The sequence below is a fragment of the Mercurialis annua genome, linkage group LG3, assembly GCF_937616625.2.
Source record: "Mercurialis annua linkage group LG3, ddMerAnnu1.2, whole genome shotgun sequence".
In the NCBI taxonomy this organism is placed as follows: domain Eukaryota; kingdom Viridiplantae; phylum Streptophyta; class Magnoliopsida; order Malpighiales; family Euphorbiaceae; genus Mercurialis; species Mercurialis annua.
In genome coordinates, this window is record NC_065572.1 from 8,283,989 (window position 1) to 8,305,351 (window position 21,363).

A 21,363-nucleotide genomic window follows, 5' to 3' on the forward strand; every position below is an offset into this window, starting at 1 on the left:
TTTTCATTTTGGTCTCTTAGGGGCCGTTTGGTTCGCCATAAAAAGAAGGGAATGGGAATAGGTATGGGAATGATTCCCATTGTTTATGTTTGTTTTGTCAAATTGTACTAGGGAATGGGAATGTGATTACCCCCTCAATGGGAATCACCCATTCCCCCCTTACCCTATGAGAATGGACTTTTGGAAATGAGAATTAAAATTTTACAAAATATTTTAATAATAAATAATAAATATATAATTATTAAAAAAACTATTTTCAAATATTTATTTTAAAAAATATACTTAAAATAATAAAAAAAAATCTAATTTTTTTAAATAATTTTTATTTTTTTTAAAAAAATAATGTTTTAGTTTTTTTTAAATTTTTTTGAAATAATTTGATTTTTATATATAAAAAAATATTTTAAAAAAAATATTTTTAATAAATAATAAATAATATTTTTATTAAACTTTATTGATTCCCATTCCTACACTAATTTTGAACCAAACAAAAAATGAAAACAATCATTCCCATTCCCATTCCTTCTCATTCCGATTCTCATTCCCAACCTTGAACCAAAAGGCCCCTTATTTGTTTAGCTCATCATTTTTTAACTAATTCCTTCGAACTACAGACTAGTTTCATGGCGAAGAAATATTGGTGAATTGCCCTAATTTCATAGAAGAAATATTGGTGGACATCCTGCTAAGACTGCCCGTCAAATCTATCGTAAGATTCAAAGCCGTGCATAGTTCATGGCTTTCGTTTCTTTCGAGCAAAGAGTTTACTCTTCAACATCTCCAACGTAATAAAGCTAATTATTATGCATACAAATGCGGCTACATTCGAGTTGAAGCTAATCGCACATCCACACATCCGTCTCTCTCCTTTTGTAATCTTGTTACAGCGGATGAGGACGACAATCTTGTAGTAGAGGAGTTTAAAGGAGATGTTTATTCGTACGTTGAAGTATATGGATCCTTCAACGGTTTGTTACTGGTAAGTATAAGAGACGACCTCATACTGTGGAATCCATCTACCATGGAATAAAAAAGGATTGATGCATACTTACATAAAATTATTGGGCTGGGTTACGATGAGCTAAACGACAGTTATAAAATTACTCTAATTCATGATTGCCACGATAGAATTACAATAGATGTTTATAATATAAAAACAGATAGTTGGAAGAAGATAGATTATGATTATGATGAGTTTCCCTACATTATACAAGTAGGTGAATGTACCACTTTGGCCAATGGGATCCCACATTGGATTGCGATGCGACGTGGAATTAGAAATGAAGGAGTTGTTTTGTGTTTCGATATGATGGACGAGGTGCTCAAAGAGGTGCCTCTACCCTAAGAATTGCAGTATATTAGTAGAGGATTTCAACGTATTTCTGTTTTGGACGGTGATCTTTGTTTAGCAACATCAGAAGAGTGGCATGTAAAGCTATGGGTGATGAAAGAATATGGGACGGCGAAGTCATGGTATAAATTGAACATCGATTATTCTGATCAGTATCATAAATTTTACTTTATGCCCGTTGGATTTGCCGACGACAACAATCAAGTGGTTGTGGGGATGTATGATATAGCAATATACAACAGGAGCAGCAATAAGTGTAGAGATTTTGTAAAACTCAAATCAGATGTAGCCTCATATGCAGAGACCCTTGTTTCTCCAAATAACTACTACAATTAATATGCACCTCTTTATTCATGTTTTATGGTGTTATCGAAAAATGGATCATATTTTTGTTTAATTCATAAGTGTCTCAATGAATATAATTAATATATCGGATATAATTAGTAACCAGTGGAATTTTGTTCGACAAATGCTTTGTATGATGTTTTCTATATCAGAGGGTATTTTTCTTTGTTTTTCCTCTCTTGTTTATCATAAATACAAACTGGATTTGTAGAGGTGTAAAAAAGGTGGGGGTACTCATGAGTTACTCAAGATCAATTCGAAAAATTTGAGTCAAGATCGAGTTTGATCTATTCCATCTCGAGCCGAGCTTGTTATCAATTACAGATGCTCGTTAGCTGAACTTGATTATTTGGTGTACCTGTTTTGATTCACATTGAACCCAACATTCACATTTGTACAATACTCCTCTCTTTTTGGTGAAGATATATGATGTTTTCATGTATATTTATGCTAATTAGAAGTAATTATAATTAAGGAACCGGATGATTGGGTGGCGATATTTTCAAAGCAAATTTTGATACGCTCAGAACAATTTTTAAGCTTTGGACATTGCTATTTTTGAGCTTTAAAACCAGAAAAATTGTTTATGTAAGCATACGGAAAACATATACTTATGGTTTTCAAGTTTATTATTAACACCTTGGAATTTAAATTTTTTTTAGGGAATTTCTTAGGGAAAACAATTTTTTAGGGAAATTCATATGGAATTTTTTTATATTGTCTACGAAACCCTTAAATTTGAATGTTGCTACTTTTTATGAATAAAAATAGTAAATTAACCAAAAGAAAAAAATAGTTTACTAAATATAAAAAGGTAACAATGTCCAAATCTTAAAACTTGCTCTAGCCATATAAAAATTTGCTCTGCAAATATCGCAACCCGAATGATTTTATGGTCTAATCAGTTCAATAATTATCAGCTTTTACGGCTCAATTTAAATAAATTGAACCGCATTTTTAGTTTTTAAAAAATTTAAACTGATTTAACCTTTGAAATTTAGTCGAATTGATTAGATCGGCCGTTCTGAGCAGACAAAGAATGAAATGATCGATCTAATAGCCGTGGTAATTCTTGAAAACGATTTACATGGTCAATTTTTTTAACAAAGGGTTAACGCGCCTTCTTAACTTATGACACGGGGTCATCTAATCCAATTTATACTTTTTTAACCAATTAACCACAATATTGGTTTTCTTAGTCGAAGATAGTTCCTCTACTTAATTCACTTCAGTGGTAACAATAATTTCAACTTGACAAAAAAAAGGCTTAAATGCACAAAAAATCACCAACTTTCTCGTGTTTTTGATATTTAACACGAACTTTTAATTTTGGCGTAAAAATACATAAACTATCAAATTTTTGCATATAAGACCAAGTTTGCATTTTTTCAAAAAACGATGTCGTTTTAAGGTAAAAACGGTGCCGTTTTAGGGGGGAAACGGTGTCGTTTTATGCCCAAAATTATGTTCGTGTTATTATTGCAAAAATCAGATAGTTCGTGTATTTTTATGCCAAAATTAAAAGTTCGTGTTAAATACCAAAAACACGCGAAAGTTGGTGATTTTTTTTATGCATTTAAGCCTTTTTTTGTCAAGTTGAAATTATTGTTACCACTGAAGTTAATTAAGTAGAGGAACTATCTTCGACTAAGAAAACCACACCTCTCTCTAAAAATACCACCCTCTCCCTTCTCTCTTCAAACCACACTCCAAAATCATTGTTTTGAGGAGGTGGTTTTGGCCAAAACTTTCTTAGATCTACTCCAATTAAAAACTTAGTTAGTTTGTTTCTAAAATAAATCTATCATCAAAAGGTCTCTCATACTTGAAGGATTGAGTTTTCTGGTGTTTTTAGATCTATCCTTATTGTCTTTTTAGATCTACTCCGATTAAAGACTTAGTTAATTTGTTTGTAAAATTAATCTATCTTTAGAGGTCTCTCATTTTTGAAGGATTGAATAAACAATTTTTAAAGAAAGTGGTTTTTTTGGGGATTGGAAAACCACCTTCTACTTTTTATCAAGAAGTTTCCTTCAATTTTTTAGAGTCAAGTTTGACCTTTTTTTGGTGGGTATGGGTGTTTTCTAGTGTTTTTTTAGATCTATCCTTATTGTCTAGTTTTGAAGATGTGAAGGAAGTTTCCGAAGCAAGCGGTATCAAGATCTAGACTTCTGGGATCTATTGAAGGTGATGCTTGGAAGTTAGGACTCAACGGATCACGCAGATCGCCGACAAAATCGGATGGGTGATAAAATTCGAGACCTCGCTCCAACGGAACTTTGTTCATCGTTGTGTTAAGTTAAAGCGAGATTTACGTCTTAGAGTTATCTTCCTTTTGATTATTTTTGACTTGTATCCTTAGTTGTTTCTTAATTATTTTGGGATTTAATCTTGCAAGATCATATAGTTAAAATTTGTTATATGACTTTCATCATCTTGTAATTTTTCAATTCTATCTAATTCCTATCTTGGTTAAAAAAAAAATCTTCGACTAATTAAGTGTGTATATTTATTAGAAATATAAAGAATTATGTACCAAAAATTATTCATCTTATATAATGTATTATCAAAAACAAAAGGAATAGATTCAAAATATACTGATGATGTATATAGGCAGAAGGTACAATAAAACTTTCGACTTTTTTTCAAAAGTACTGATCAACACTTTTACTTTTTTGACACAATTAAGCCCTCGTGTTTTTAAAATTGAACAATTAAACTCTCTTTGTTTTAAAATCAAACAAATAAATCCTTTTAATTTACTTTTGGGACACTTATATCCCCTCAAATTTTCGATAAATATTTTAAACATTAATATTATTTTTGAACTTTTTTCCTATATTTATGAGAGACATGACAACCATTAACGAGTGTTTCTAATTATGTTGAATGAAAGGGATTATTTGTTTTATTTGAAAACAAAAAGGGCTTAATTATCCAAAAAAGTAAAATGATTGATCTGCACTTTTATGAAAACTACGAGAGTTTTTGTTATACCTTTTACCATGTATATATTAAAAATATAAACAAAATGTATTGGAATAAAATCTATTTGAAGATCGTATTAGATAAAATTGAATACCAAAAGGGTGATTAAATTGCATTACATTAAAAGTAATTTTTCAAAAACTTACAACAAAAATATACAGACAGTGTATTGAAAACAAAATGTCAAAAATCAATTTACATTAATATCGGTATTACTGAAAATAATCATAAATATATTAGAATTTATATTTATATTATACTATAAGTCCGAGCTCCTAATCAACTTTTAACACAATTTTGACATGTACACTGGCTTTTAACACAATTTTAACCTGTACATTGTACTATAATTTTGATCTCCTAATTAACTTTTAACATAATTTTGAAAAGTAGTGTTTCATAATTTTGACATGTGGACTTCACTTTCATTAATTCTATTAGGCAAAACTCATCGGCACTGGAAATGTAAAACCTTCTCATGCACCGTTGAAGCTTCTCATCAAAATGGCGTTATGTTGGTCTTCAAAACCGTGACACAAATTCAGGCTCCTTTGATGAAATTGATTCTTACACAATAAATTATAAAGCATAAAACTCGACAACTCAGGTAAGTCTTAATTTTAATCTTCAAAATTATTGTTATCCCGCTATACATATATTCATTAGTTATTGTACTCTAACTCGTATGCACATCAGGTGATCTATTAAATGGATTTAAATTTTAATCGGTGCAGTTTTAATCAATTTTATGAAATAATTTGCATTTTTATCAATCTTTATCTACAATTTATAAAAGGTTTATGACCCTCAGCAAATTTTTTGTGAGGATATAAGCAAATTGTTTTACTTGAGCCTAAGCAAGTTTGGCTATAAATCTTGAAAAGCCATGTTTATAACTGTAAGTCGGCACTTTTGGAGTATCATATGAGAATTAGTGAGATCGCATAGCAACTAACTTCATTCGCTAAATAAATGCGATATAATTTATTTTTTCTGCCAATGTTTATATCTTAATTTATGCTTTCCTCAGGAAAAGTGTACAAGATGTTACATCTATTGTTGCTATAATGGTAAGAAATTCTAACCAATTAGTTACGCCTCTTGAACTAGAGTTTCAATACATTTACAACAGCCACTTATCAAATTCTTTTGTGTGTTTATTTGAATAGGAAAACTATTTCTTATTTAATAAAAGTCATATTTAGGAGTGTCTTTTTAAAGAGATTTATCTTCCCAAATAAGAATATGTTTTCAGGTAGGAAAGTGATTCTTTGAGAATAGGTCTTCTAGAATGTTTATTCTGCTTCCGTATAATCATATCCTTCGACGTTCTGAACTTGATTCGGGATCATACTGAATCCTATGTGATTCAGCCTTGTTGGGGATTGGGGGGAATCCACCTGAGCAGTCTTCACTCACGACGAGATCTCTAGGACTTGGGTGCTGTTATCTTTGGGCATTCGTCTTTGGATTCACTGGGATGAGTGGATCCTGTGCAACTTGATTTACAATACTTATTATGAAATTCAGTTTCTGTCATTTACTAATTGACATACTAATTGCTTCCACCTAAAAACTCTTTATTTTATTTTTAATAACATTTACAATCTTAATTTTAGCATTACTTTTTTTAACTATAGAAATTATTAATATTTTTTTGTGATTGTTAAAACAATTTATATTTATTAATTAAAAAACCATCCTAAGTTTTAAATTTAATTTATATAATATGAACTAATCAATATAGAGATAATTTAATTTAATTTATTAATAAAATGACTAAAAATAGATAATTAAAATATAATATATTCTATATGCTTATTTGTCCTTTTAAAATTACTAGTTTCGCATTACGTGCTATGCACGTGGCTCGTAATGTAACTCGTCAATGAACATATTAGTAAATTTATTACAATTATATCAATTTTTTATTTATTATTAATATTAAATTAGTTAAGAATTTTTATAAAAGTAAATATAATATATTCGGTTATTAAATTTTTTTCATACTGAATTTATTCTTCTTTTGGTTTTATAATAACCATAATTAAATAATTAATTTAATTTTATTAATAATATCTTTAAAAATAATAAGATATAAATTTAAATAATATTATATTGATCAAATACAGTATTTTAATTTTGTAGTTCAATCAAATTAAAAGATAGGTATTCCTACTAATTTGCAGACAATTTAGTTACTTTTTACATACGAAAAACCAAATTGGAGATAATTTAGCTAACTATTCTAGTTAGGACTTTAATTATAATAGTGATTAATTAAATAATTAATTAGTTAATGACTATAAAACCTTTATTTACTAGTAAACTGAAAAGGATTATTCAGTAAATTTGTCTGTCCCCCCCATCCGTGCTTTTATATATAAGTATAAATAACTTCCTTCCCCTTTCATTTGTCCAAGCGAAACACCCTTCTATAAATATAATCTCATTTTAATGCATATAAAGCAAACAAAAGATAGCATTACTATATACTATATACAAACTAAAAGATAAAAAAAACATAGATCGTATGTAATTTCTTTTGCTCCAAATTTCAAAAAGGAGCTTAATCGTTATCGTGATTTAGGTTCAGACGATATTTGATATTGCACATATAATTGCCTCGGAAATTCTGAATACCCTAATCCTACTCCTACTCAAAAAGAAACAAATTCACATTTAAACTTTTCATTCCATTTCCTCTTTTTCCCTTTTTCTTTTCGTGATTCTCCCTTCCTCCTCACATTTTATATCCATGCAAAGTATAGTAGTTATACAAAAAAGAAATTTAGTTTTTTCAAATATCTAAAAAAACGGCCCATTCAAGAATTATGTTATCCTTTAAGAAATATTTTCATCTAATTTACTCAATTAATTTTTTGAGTATATATGTCAATTTAATTTTTTTATTTCTATTAAATAATCATACATCATTGTTTTTTCATGAAGTTGAAAATACCACAAATATGATTGGCTTGCTTTCATGTATATTTTATGCTATTTAGAAATATTAAATCAAAATAAGATGATAAAAATGAATAGAGCTAATATTTACATGCATATTAAACAATTTTAGATCGAAGCACATTTAAATAGTTAGAATTTATCATATAAGAAGTCACATGTTTTAATCAAAATTCATTAAATCTCATTCCAACAGTTAAAGTGTTTGATTGTTAAAAACATACTTATAATTTGATCCATAAATTTATTTTTAATTCAAACTAATTTAAAAATATTAATAAATTTTTGATTTTATTTGATTTTAAATAAATATAAATAAATTTTAAACCAAATAAAATATATTGAATTTAATTTTTCTACCAAATTGAAACATATCGAATTCAATTAAGTTTATTTTGAAACCATTTATTAAAAGAAAAATAAAAATTGTCATTTAAATATCTGGTTTTAATAAATAACTAAAAAAACATTAAATTTTTTTTGGATTTTATAATATTTACAAGATATACTATAATTAGCAGCAAACATTTTTGCTCCTAATAGTGTTAAAATTGTTACTGTTAACATATAGCAACAACAAAAAATTGTGGCATGTTGCTGCTAATAAAACGTTACCTTAAGTAATTGGTACACAATTAGCTGTAAAATACTGCTATAACTTAACTAATGGCAGCAATTTTTAAAATTAATGCTGTAAAAGGTTTTTTAGCAGCAAAAAAAAAATTAGTTGCAAAAGAATTTGTTGCCAAATATATAATTTCTTGTAGTTATGGATTTGTTTTTGGACTTTATTTTTGATAGTCGTATTTTTGACCAACTTAACTAATAAAGTTAAGTGATGGAATGTCTAAAAAACTGACAATAACGATCCAATATGAGAGCGTCCTGGTATAAGTTCATCTTTTATTTACTATTTTAGAAATGCATGATATCTTCACCATTCTCCCACAAATGCATTTTGAATAATTTGATTATTATATTAGAAAAACGAGCATATATATTTGCATTATAACAAAAGAATAACAAATCCTTTGGGTTGAACCACTCTAAAAAATTATATTTAATTCTATTGTTACTATATTATTATTTAGGTACAAGAATGTCAAAATTACTAACTGTCCATTCAGCAACTTGATCAGGGGATTTAAAAATTTCTGTTCCTAAATCAACAGACATCCATCGCCGTTTAGCCGGAGGAGTTCCAGGATCCTGACAAATAATTAAATTTTGTCACGTTTTCAACAATAAATTTTGTCGCCAAGAAAAAATTAGAAAATATATTCGGACAACAAACCTGATAAAAGTAAAGTGATTCTGACAACCTACCAACATCAAGCTCCCAGGTTTTCGGATCGCCAATCCAACCCTCACCTTGTTTAGTTGGATACCCATATTCACCCCAGACAGGATGAGGCAAAATCTGTAAAATCTCCTGAGGCTGAGGATTGCTATATGGATCACACAAACTGTACGGGATTTCGAGATGTTCCGCGTTCCCCGGAGAACAATGCAAGTGATAGGCTGCGTAAGGGAAGCGAGTAGTGTCGTTGCGATGGACACGTGTTCCGTTCCGAAATGTATGGAAAGGTGGACAGACATTAAGGTTGTCAGGATGGCACCAAGAAGTTGTATTAGGATTAATGATCATTTCGCTGTAACGAGTAACATCTGAAGTTACATTGCCATCACAAGGTTGGCCATTGTTCTTCCAACAACTTCCTATGTCTATTAGGTAGAATTGGCTGCTTGGTCCCCCACCTTTTATTACATTCAAAGTGAACCTCACTTTAAAATTTGGTGATTCTGGTATCTGCATTCGGTACTACATCATGTTAAAGGTCAATTCGAACTTTGAACTTGTATTTTGAGGTCAAATAAATTATTTTTAATTTTTTAAGTCAAAAGATCTTAAAATTTGTGTCTCGAGATTAAATAAATTACTTTTTATTTATTTTTTAGTCAATTAGGTTTAAAGTTCTCTTAACTTATAGATCAACTCACCCCTAATTGTATACCTCAAATGTGTGAATTATTTGACTCTGAGATACAAGTTTTTATTTTTTAGTAAACTAAAAAAATTAAAAGCGACTTATTAAACACCGAGACACAAGTTTTAGAATCAAATTGACTAAAAAGTTAAAAATAACTTATTTGATGCCGAGACACAAATTCAAGGGCCGAGTTGACTCTTTTCTCTAAATTTATCAAATACTAAGTTTATGCATTTTGTTTTTTAAAATGATTATGCAATCAAAAAATTTAAATTTATGACTTATTTTAAAAAAAATCGCCGTTTTCTGTTTCAAGCGTGTCTTTTTTGGTCTTTTCATTTTCGTGAAAGATGGGCACAAATAGGGGTTACCAAACGGTTGTTCGGTTTAAAACCAACCAATTTAACCAAAACTAATTTAATCAATTATTTATCTCTTTAACCGAAGCGACCAAATTATCAACTTCAACCAAAACCCAATTTAAAGAAGTTAACAAAAATCTAAAGTGCAAAATTGAACCGACATGTTAATTTGATTAATTCGGTTAACTGGATTTTTTAAAACTATTAACAATTACCAAACCACAAAATTAATTGACGAAACCAAATTAACCAAACTAATAGAATTAATCAAAACCTTTTTAACTAAAATTAACCGAAACATGTCGGGCTAAACGGTTAATTCGGTTTAACCGAATGATCACCCCTAGACTCACCACAAGGTCAAGACTAATTTACCTAGATGTAAAAATACCTAAACCAAGTTTGGAGAGAAAAGAATGACTCACAATTTTGGACATTCCTCTTGTTGGGTAATGATAGCCACCAGAAAGGCCAAATGTAGCATCTGATCTAAAGTAAAGCATCAACCATGGATACTTTGCTGAAGTTCTCAACACATGGTGAAATACCCAACTCCCTCCTCCAATTTCCTTCTCCCAATTCACAGAATAATAAGATTTATTACCCATTAATCCATTTCTCAAATCACCATCTAAATCCCAAGACCCATAAAATCTACCTTTGAGAGTGGTCCTATTAGGCCCTTGTAATGTGGTATAGTCATGATAAATATAGGGTTGGTTCATGCACCCTTTTCCAAAGCAGGGGAAGTTAGTATCAGGGCCAAATGGTCCTATTTTCTGACCATTTTTAGGACATTTGGCTGCATAAGTGTCCATGTTGCCATTTTTTAGCATGATCATCCAAAATTGCCATGGATTTGGAGTGTCTTCAACTTGGCATTTTGAGCCTAAGTAAAGTTCTTTTTCTGCTGCGTAAAGGTTTACATTGTTAAGAGAGTTTGCTTGTAGTCCAAGGAAAGGGTCTCCAATACCTAACTTGTTATCTGCTTCTGTCACTCTGTGGACTAACATGTATGGCACCAAATTGCAGATGGAGCAATTCTTATCTACAAAGAAATCAACATATAATTAACTGGCATTTTTCGTATGTAGCACGGAAATAGAAACGCAGAAACAGGAAACGGGGAAATGACATATTTTTACAAGAATAGGTTACAAACATAGAGTTTCTTAGTTTTATAAGCGTTTTCAGAAACGTGAAAGAAGAAAACACATTAATTCATATGTAGCACGAAAACAGAAACGTTGAAAGAGGAAAACATAGAAACAGAAAATGGCGAAATGACTTATTTTACAAGAATAGGCTACAAACGTAGAGTTTCGTAGTTTTACAAGCGTTTTCAGAAACAGAAACGAACTTAAGAAGTTCCGGAGCAACATATAGTTTTAAACAAGAAATGCAGAGAAAATAAGGCAGATTATAATTTACCTTTAGATTGCGGAGAAGCCTTGTAAATGTCGAAGCAATCGGCAGCTCTAGGGCTGCCCATATTAGGAAGTTCATCACCAACCTCATTGCATTGGTTCCATGACTCTATAGCCAGTCTTAGATTATCTCTTCTCATTCCCGGATCACCAATGGCTGATATATACTCATTTGAAGCTCTTGCATACCATGCACCTAAAATAAAACCTAGTAACAGAACAATGAGACAGCAATTTAAATTCATTTGTATAGCCATTGCTTGGTGAAACTATTCAATACATATGCATAAAATGGATATTAAATGTGCATTTTATTGCCTTTTACTACAAAATAAACATTGCTTTGCACTTTAGCCTTGCTTTTTCTTTTCATTTTTAGGTGTTTGATGTAATGATAAGTCTGATTATCTTAAATTATGATTGTTTAAACTGAATGAATCATGGGTTGGGTGCACATTCTGTTTCATACAAGCCTACTTATGCTTTTCTTAAACCAACTTTCTTACCAGAAAAGAAAGGAACTAGTCATAAAGTAGATTTATTAGGTAATTTTTACCAACGGTCCCCGAACTTTACTCTCTTTTTCTCGGACGTCCTTAAAGTTTAAAAAAATATTCCAACCATTCTTGTACTTCAAATTTATATCTCAAACCCCTTGACGACAATCTTTTCTAGCATCGTTAAATTTTGCTAAAGTGGCAATGTGCCTTGGTAGTTTGTGTCATTAAAATTAATGAATAATTAATTACTTGTTGACTAATGACTATTAAATATTAGCAAATTTGACGGTGTTAAAAAATTGACGGCAAGGACAGTTGAGATATAAATTTAAAGTGCATGAACGGTTGGGATACGTTTTAAACTTTAGAAACGGTTGGAATGTAAACTTTAGGTAGTGGGCGGTTGAGATACGTTTTAAACTTTAGGACCGTCAATAAAAATTACCCTAGATTTATTAGTAATGCATATATAAAATTATAAAAAGATCTATTTGATCCTAATTAAATATATGAACTGAGAAAACATCTTTTAACTTTATCTAGCTTTTTTTTGGCTCTAAATCACTTAGAACAAGCACACTAATCCTAAGAATAAAGCTTCCTGGATTGAATTGATTTCAAGAAATACAACAACTTTTGTTGATAGTATAAACATTTGCTAGACAACTAGAATAAGGAAGAACTATATGTTGCATCAAAACTTGTCCCTTCTTACGTTTCGCTATTTTATTTTTACTTTTAAAAATACTTACAAAATTCTAAAATTCTATATCTATAACCTATTTTTATAAAAAAAAATTATCATAGTTTTTCTTTATACCCAATTGAGGACCCAACAATCACAAAACAAAGATGTAAAAAATATTATTGCCTCCGTTTCAATAGAGTTGTCCATTTTACTTTTATCACACAGTTTAAGAAAAGTAATTATTATTTATAAATTTTATAAAAAATTTCTTATTTTTCTTGTTATACCCTTATTTAATATAAGATCCACTTGCAATTTATTTCCAATTTACTCATTAATGGATTTTAAATAGGGATAATATAAAAAAAATGAGGATGAAAGGTTAGTTACTTTTTGAAAGTGAATAAGAAATTTGAAAAAAAAAAATCAAAGTGGACAATTTTATTGGAACGGAAGAACGGAGAGAGTACATAACCTTATGTCTTATTTATGAGTACCAACCAAAACTTTGGCCATATATATCATTAATATACATATAGCCTTGCAAGAAGAATAAATGATTATCATTTTCACATTGTTCTAGAGAAGCATTAGTAAATAGAATGAGCAAGAAACACCCAAAAATGAGACTTATATATGGTCCCTCTATAGTTGAAATTGATGTCACACAATAATACATTTAAATAGACAATGACCACCCTTTTTCTTTTTTTATATATTCCATAGCTTGGCTGCACATGCAAATTCAATATAGAGTTGGCCTAATTAACGGCTACTTATTAACTGTATTCACATTTATAATAGTGCATGAAATATATATTAAGCCTTTAAACATTATATTATAAAGAACATAATCTAGTATTAAAGTGCATACATGTTGAGGAAAATAGTTAATAAACCTAATTTTAGTATTAATAACTAATTTTGGTCTTAACAAGCAAAGTCTAATAAATTGCAATTGTTGTTGGGTTTCTTCTAAACTAAGTGATGCATTCGTCCATTATAATTGAAGTAATAGTCAAGTTTCTTGATTCTGGTCACATGTATACCTTTTATATGCCAGATTTGGGGTTCAGATTTAATCCAATTAAATTCGACCCTATTAAATATCGGTCTTTATTTAAGTATCAATCAGATTTGGAGAAATTATTATATAGACTCGGTCTACCACATCATCCGTAGACTAACCTGTCACATTATGACACGTCATTAAAATGATGGCAATCTTGTAAATTCGTTTTTTACTTATTTACACCTTTGAATAGTAATATTACAAGATTGCCATCATTTTAATGATGTGTCATTATGTGATAGGTTTGGTTTACAGATGACGTGGTAGACCGAGTCTGCCTAAGAATTTCTCTCAGATTTGATATTAATATTTATTATCCAAATTTAGGTTATGTTAAATTTATACAAGTTTGGGTTGACTTAATATGAATTTAAATTCAGACTGAACTTGATGAAAATAAGGTGTTCAGAACATGTCCATACATGGACATGTATAGGACTGTAAATGAACCAAGTGATTTAAATGAACTGAGTTTGATCTTTGATTTTTGTTCATTCATTTAAATGAGCCGAATATGTACATAATAATAATAATTGACTCGTTAACGTTCACAAATAGATCGTATATGTGCTTGAACGGATTCGGATATAATCTTGAGAACTTGTGAACTGACTCGTGTGGGAGCTTAATTAAGAGTTCATAAATTGACTCGTATAACAACTCAATAAAATTTTATGAATTAGCTCGTATAAAAACTTAATAAATAATTCGTGAATTTCCTTGTATCTAAATTAAATATAAATATTTGTTTAATCCATTAAAACTACATATATTAAGAAAAAATGTAGTTTTGACTAAATAAAAGATAAGCTATAGACAAATCATAAAAGTTCTTACTTAGCTATTAAAATTAGGTCTCTGGCCTTTAAAATGAGTACTTTAGCTCTGGTTAAAATAACGGGGCTGATTACACTTATTCCTAGTTCGTGTTCAGCTCGTTTAGCAGTTAAATAAACAATTATGAGTTGAACACAAATTGAGTACAAATATGAACACTTTTTTATATAACGAGCTGAATATAAATATTTTAAAGTTCGGCTCGGCTCGGTTTAGTCCTGCCTAATGATAAACTCTAGTTACATGCCTCTCTTCCAATACCTATAGAACTCTGAAAAATTGGTGGCAAAGCTTAGCCCTAGTCCAATGCTAACTAGTGATTTAGTTCAGTCCAATTTCTTGGATACTAACGTTGGCTTCCTTGTTACAATGCAATTAGCTACTGTCCTGTAATAATTTTTGACTTTAAGTAAAGAAGAAAAAATGGAAGTCGTAAAATCTAGAAACCAAAAAGAATAAAGAATAAAGTAAAAGCCAAAAAAGAAAAAAGGAAGCAATTTAATTTTAACAAACAAAAGAAACCAACGCCTTCGCAGAAAACAAAAAGAGAGTAGCGACATTATTTAATCGCTCAAAAGAAGAATTAAATGGTCAATGTTATAAAATTCACCTACGTTTTTTTATTTTAATCACGCCGTTTAAAATTGTCATTTTTATACACGAACTAACAATTGTTCTCAAATCCATACACCTTTCAAAAATTCGGTAAAAATTGCCGAGTTGGCAACCGGATAATGACATGTCATAACGAATCGAATAGTGACACGTCAGCAACTTTCGCCAGATATTTGATCGGTGTATGAATTTGAAAAAATTAATAGTTGGTGTATGAAAAAATGACGATTTTTAAACGGCGAAAATTAAAATGAAAAAACATGTAAAGTTGTTGAATTTTTATGATATTATCTCATTATTAAAAGAAACTAAATTTATATTATATGAGTCCGGTTCATAACTTCAAGGATCGGGACGATTCTAGTCTGTAGTTAATTGTCCAAAAATGTGTCTCTATTGCAAAGGCAAGTAGCTGTTTGATGGCATGACCAAAAGGGTTGGCTACTGATGCAAGTTGTGCAGTAGATAAAGATAAGAAATTAGTGATTTTTTAGGAGTTTCTATCAAATCGAACTTACTTCCATTTTTTCTACTAATGTTACCTAGGATTTTAAGATATTAAAAGAGGTCCCCTTGTAGCCATAAATTATATTTCTAGTACATACTCTTAAAGTAGTAAAAAAGAAAAAAAATTATAGTAGTAGTATCAAAACTTTTATAAACATGCCGGTTTAGTACACGAGTTTTTATTTTTAAAAACATTTAAGTATTTTAGCTTTTCAAAAATATATAAGATTAGTGTTTTTAACTATTTTCAAACCACACACTACTAACAATAATAAAAACACATCTCAAATCAATGAGTTATAGCTCAAATAGTATTTACGCTGGATAGTATTTTGTTAAGGTTATAGATTAAATTTTCTCACAAGCGCCAAAATTTCTCTCTGTAAAATAATAAAAACACATTTTAAATTAACTAGTGAAAATTTTCATTTTAATTCAATATAGGCAAGTGTATCATTTACACACACTATCATATTTTTTGATACTATGACGATGCAATTTAAGTAAATGTGGAGTTCATTTCATTATTTTAGCAAATGCTCATACACTTAAACTGTAGAATTCAAAAAGTTTAGGCACCAATGAGGTAACTTTTCCAAAAGGAAAAGATGGTTAAAGTTAGAAAAAGTGGTCACAAGAATTAGAGCGGGTGTTTCTTTTGAAACAAAATTCCAACAGTTAAACACGTAAGAAACCCACGTTCCTATTTATCACCCTAACTGTCCCCTAACTGCTAAAAAACCCTCCATTATCTTCTTCATGATCACTCTCCAAATTCAACAAAAATTCTCATTTCCATTCAAATTTCATCAGAAAATATGAAATGGGGCAAGAAAAAACAATCTTCTTCCGTTACTTCTCGACCCTTCTTGATTTCTCAAGTTCTGCCCGTTTCTTGGCTCACAAAGTTCAAGCAAATGAGCGTAAATAGTAATGCAAAAGTTGAGAAAAATGCTGGGAAGTGGAATTCTGTGAGTACAAATCCTTCTTGCTACGCTAGTCATGGCGGCGGTGGGGGTGAATTCTACGGCGGAGATGATGGTGGTGGTGGTGGTGGTGGTTTTTGGAGGTTATCTTTTGGAGATGATGGTTGTGAGTATCCGGATTCGAGCTGTCAAAGGTGTAGATCAAAAGGTGGTGGAGTTAACGGAAAAGAAGATGTTCAGAAGTTTAGTGATATGATTTCTCATGTAAGGAAAATTCGAGGGTTGTCCGAAGAATTTGAGAGTTTGCCTGAATTGCATGAAATTAAAACTCCGAGGGTTAAAGTTGAAAGAGAGAAGAAATTGAGAAAAGAAGATCAAGAAGAGAAAGAAAAAAAGATTCGAAGAAAACCTCGAAGCATGGCTAGAGTCGTAGAAAGGGCGGATTTCGAGTTGGCGGAACGAAGAGAAATCGAAGAATTTGAAGAGAATTTGACGTACGAGTGGCGAAAATTGAAAGAAAAGAAGATTGAGGAGGTGAAGTCAAGAAATGAAGAGCAGAGAAAATCTGTGTATATAAGCAGAGATATGGAGAAGAAAAGAGTGAAGAAAACTAGCAAAGTAAGAGCAAATTCTCCAAGAACAGCTGAAATTTGCAAAGTAAAAGCTATTGAAGATATGAAAAAATCCAAACTGAAAATGAAAAAGAAGGCGAAAGAGAAAACGATTGAGGATTTTCAGGGTTTAGAGAGCTTCGCGGTGGTGAAATGTTCGTATGATCCTGAAAAGGACTTCAGAGATTCGATGATCGAAATGATCGAGGAGCAGAAGATTATCCGGCCGGAAGAGCTTGAAGAACTATTGGCATGTTACTTGACTTTGAATTCTGATGAGTATCATGACCTTATTATCAGGGTTTTTCGTCAAGTTTGGTTTGATCTGAATCAAGCATGTTTTGATACAGAGTTACATAATTTACAGTTTTAATTTTTAAGTAGGTCTAATTAACCTTATTTATAAATGGTAGGGAAATTTGTACATGTAATTTCAATAGATCAAGTGATATAGTAAGTATGTAGTATACAAATTGCTTTTGCAAATTTTACTTGTTAATTCTTCTGCAAATTTTAATGTCAATTGCTTCTAGTTAATAATGGTCAGCTAAGTAGCACGGTCATTTTATGCAATCTAACGTTTCCCATTTTGAAAATGTGTCGGAAATTTGACGTTTATGAAACTTCGCTTTTTTTTTGTCAAAGATTAAACTTCATTAATCGAAGAATGATATATAAAAACCTTAAAATATCACTCTTCCGTGTCCATATTCAAGAGTCTAATTTGTCCATATTTGTATGATTGTATCCTTACGGCATAGATGGCCAGAATTTCAATCAATAATTAGACTATTATGCCTTCCAGAAATTTGGACCAAATTCAAGACTCATCACTCTTAACAATTATTTAAAATAAATGTCGTGATTCTAGATTCAAATTGACTTATGCAGAAAATGTTTCAAACATAAAGTTACATTATTCTGCTATACTACAATATTGAAAATGATGATATGCCACATGTACTCAACTTCTCAAGCTTTATCCCGCCACATTTGAAGAAAAAGTTATGCCAACCATCAAGCTCACAATATATGAAACTTAGCACAATTTTTGAAACTAGATGCAAAATACATAATCTTGAAAAATAATTACTCAGAACTCTACAATTAAGTATCAAAATCATTTTCATGCTTAAAGCTAATCGGTAATCTTGAGATCGATACACGTCAAAAAGCGTCCTAGCTAGAGAAAACATGCAAAGCACAGTTTAAGTATAGCAGCACCTAATATACCAAATGCAACATAAGTTTGAGACAAATTAAAGCATGAATCTATTGGTATCGTATCGAGTAAATCGTACCTAAATTTATTACATGAGAGACTCTGAAGCCTCTGAATCTGGAAAATACAAGCAATTTCATGTTCTCTCTGCAGAAGTAAGATGCCCCATTTGCTCAGCAAGATTATTTACATTTCTCATATTCCACCAAAACTTTCCTTGATCACTCGGTTTGATCTCGTTTTTTTTGTCACTGGTATCCTTTCTTTCTGATTGAACTTCCTGCGTTTCAGCTGACCCAGGATTCTCTGTCAAAAATTGTTCCCAGAATACATCGTTGACTCCAGTTGCCACTGTAGGAGCAGTCGCGGTTGCTTGTTCCGCCGGAGGATCATTCTCGGGAGCTGAAGCAGCAACAGGCTCGGAATTCATGTCAATTGTAGGTGATTTAGGCCGAATATCAATATTAAGTTGTACACATGAAATGGCTGGGCTATCTGCACAGCTGGTAGATTCATCCAACTCCATACTCGAACTCCGTTGGATGTTAGTTTGAACATCATTCGTAATGCTTTCCCATAAGGTTAAAGATGACTCCAACTGCTCGAACTGTTCTATATTCGACATTGCAGCAGAATTACTATCTGCATTTTCTCGAGTAATGTTTTGGCAAGTCAAAGCCTGACTATCCTCAATGCTGGCCTCATCGTAAAAATAACCACTTCTCGAGAGCCTTCTCTTTCTATCATGTCCGGGTTCTAATTGTGACGTGAGATTTAAAGCAAGTCCCGGTTTCTGCAAGACTCGAGCCACAAAAGATACCATAGTTTGTTGTCGCCGCTCCATTTGTTGCAATTTCTCTTTCAGAACCTGCATTTGCATCTCGAACCCTTGCCGCTCCTGTTCATGCCTCCTTAACTCCACAACAAGTGATTCTTTCTCATGTTTAAGCCTCTCTATATCATCCTTCAAATTCTGTCTTTCCGATTCGGTCAAAGGACTCGACCCTTGTCCTTGCAAATTTTGCAGAGAATGGCTATGAACAGGCTTACGTCTATGAATGTTCTTCATGAGATGGGGTTGACCTCTTATAAACTCTTCATTTGCAAATTCCCATTGTTCTGGATCGACCTTTCTAAAACCCTATCAAGTTCAAAATTTTCCAATTCAGCCTAACTAAACCAAAAACAATGAATCATAGATACTTATCTAACTTGCACAGACACTTCATGTTATCAACATTTTCCGTTTCAGAAACATGCCGAAAACTTAGTGTTTCACACGCAAAACTTCATTTTTTAACATAGAAAACCATAAAAGAATATTATTTTTACGCCATGTCCGTGTTCAAGTGTCCTGTTTTTTCATATCCTCCGTGCTATATATCTACTTATTTACACTACACATAAAGCATTTAAAGCAACTAAAGAAACACAATAAAGAAAGAACTAGCTTACATAAGTATTGAGCTGTCTGATGAAGCTTGAAAAGTTATTATGTTTAAAGAATCTCGGGAGCATATCCCTCGAAAACTCCGGCGGATTCCACACAATAAAGCTTTTATTACTAGGACTCCATGAAACAACTGGATCTGTAGAAGGATCATCCACCATCTCATAAGTCTTCGAAAGGAACGGCGGCAACGAATTCGAACTCCCCTGAGATTCATCCATACTAAACTCCAATCTCTAATCAACACCCCAACAACATCAATTCAAACTCTCTCAAAACCCCAAAAAACACTCACCAAATGAAAATTCTCAACTCCACCCTATACAACTAATCGCAATTTGGCTAAAATTCTCAAAATCAAAAACCCAATAAAAACCCTCTGATCATTACACAGTTCAATCAAACTGAAACCCTAAAAAACTCAAAAAACCTAAATTCAAATTTGAACAAAGTTTGAATCTTTTCAGCTGAATTATACATAAAAATCCAATCAACAAACACCCAAGTGAAATAATTGAAGAAAAAAAGGAAACTAAAAAATAGAATTTATAAATTGAAGCTAAACAGTTAGGTGATTGTATTTATAGAAAAAACAACAAATATAAACAGTTGTGAGTTCTGTTATTAGTTGGATGTAATAACATGAACCCTTCATTTGACAAGTCGTTAAACAGCTCTTAATTATATTTTAAAATAATTGATGACCCAATTAAAGAAATTTTACAAAACTTGGAGATGAAGAAATAAAAGATTAAAACTTTTTAATCAGAAACTAAACCCTTAACACTATAAGTAAAAACCCAAAAAAAAAAAAATCAAGAGGGTTTTTTACCTTGAATAGAGAAGTTGCAGAGAAAGCAGGGTTGATTTTGAGGACGGAAAACGACCTATTTTCTTTGTCGTTTTAACGATTTGGATATTATCGATTTTGAATTCGTAGATTTTTTTGTTTGCGTGCTGATGAAAAAGGAAATATTTAACCTTTTTGGATAAAATTCGAATTTAAGTAATAGAGGTTAATTAGTTATGAAATAAGCAATTAATTGTATGAATAACGATTTAATAACCAACGAGCTATAACTTAAATGGTATAAGCGGTAAGTAGCATTTTGCTAAAGGTGAATTTTTTTTATAAGCGCTTTTCATCCCTAAAGATAAAAAAAATGATATAATAATAAAAAGACTTAATTGCGTAAAAAATCACAAATTTTAGTGTGTTTTGCAAATTTCACATAAATTTTCAATTTTGGCAAATTAATTTACAAACTTTTAATTTTTGGCAATTTTAACACCGATCAATTTTTGTTGAAAAAAATGCTGATGTGTACACCGGAATAACCACTATTCCGGCGTCCACATCAGCAACTTTCTCTATGTTTTTGAAGGAAAATTGATCGGTGCTAAAATTGCAAAAAATCAAAAGTTTATGTATTAATTTGCCAAAATTGAAAGTTTATGTTAAATTTGCAAAACACGCTAAATTTTATGATTTTTAACGCCATTA

The 21,363-nt window shown here is 30.9% G+C and overlaps 3 protein-coding genes across 4 annotated transcripts; 1 reads left to right on the top strand and 2 right to left on the bottom strand.

The window, feature by feature from the left end:
- Positions 1-8,687: 8,687 nt before the first annotated feature.
- On the bottom strand, positions 8,688-11,881 carry LOC126671441 (uncharacterized). Of its 2 annotated transcripts, none has more exons than XM_056104903.1 (4): positions 11,436-11,881; positions 10,430-11,052; positions 8,946-9,473; positions 8,688-8,860 (listed from the first exon to the last, which is right to left on the bottom strand). In XM_056104903.1, exons 1-4 carry the CDS (start codon positions 11,686-11,688, stop codon positions 8,735-8,737), a joined length of 1,530 nt encoding a protein of 509 aa, XP_055960878.1. In that variant the 5' UTR covers positions 11,689-11,881; the 3' UTR covers positions 8,688-8,734. The 2 variants fall into 2 exon arrangements, with proteins under 2 accessions (XP_055960878.1, XP_055960879.1); XM_056104904.1 differs by having other exon boundaries at positions 8,946-9,461; positions 11,436-11,880.
- Positions 11,882-16,304: 4,423 nt separating this feature from the next.
- Positions 16,305-17,698, top strand: LOC126671518 (transcription repressor OFP5). Its single transcript, XM_050365288.1, has one exon. It carries the CDS (start codon positions 16,469-16,471, stop codon positions 17,558-17,560), a length of 1,092 nt encoding a protein of 363 aa, XP_050221245.1. The 5' UTR covers positions 16,305-16,468; the 3' UTR covers positions 17,561-17,698.
- Positions 17,699-18,394: 696 nt separating this feature from the next.
- Positions 18,395-20,745, bottom strand: LOC126674705 (heat stress transcription factor A-4a). The gene is made up of 2 exons (XM_050369192.2): positions 19,865-20,745; positions 18,395-19,550 (listed from the first exon to the last, which is right to left on the bottom strand). The coding sequence occupies exons 1-2, from the start codon at positions 20,078-20,080 to the stop codon at positions 18,546-18,548; spliced, it is 1,221 nt and encodes a 406-aa protein (XP_050225149.1). The 5' UTR covers positions 20,081-20,745; the 3' UTR covers positions 18,395-18,545.
- Positions 20,746-21,363: the final 618 nt, after the last annotated feature.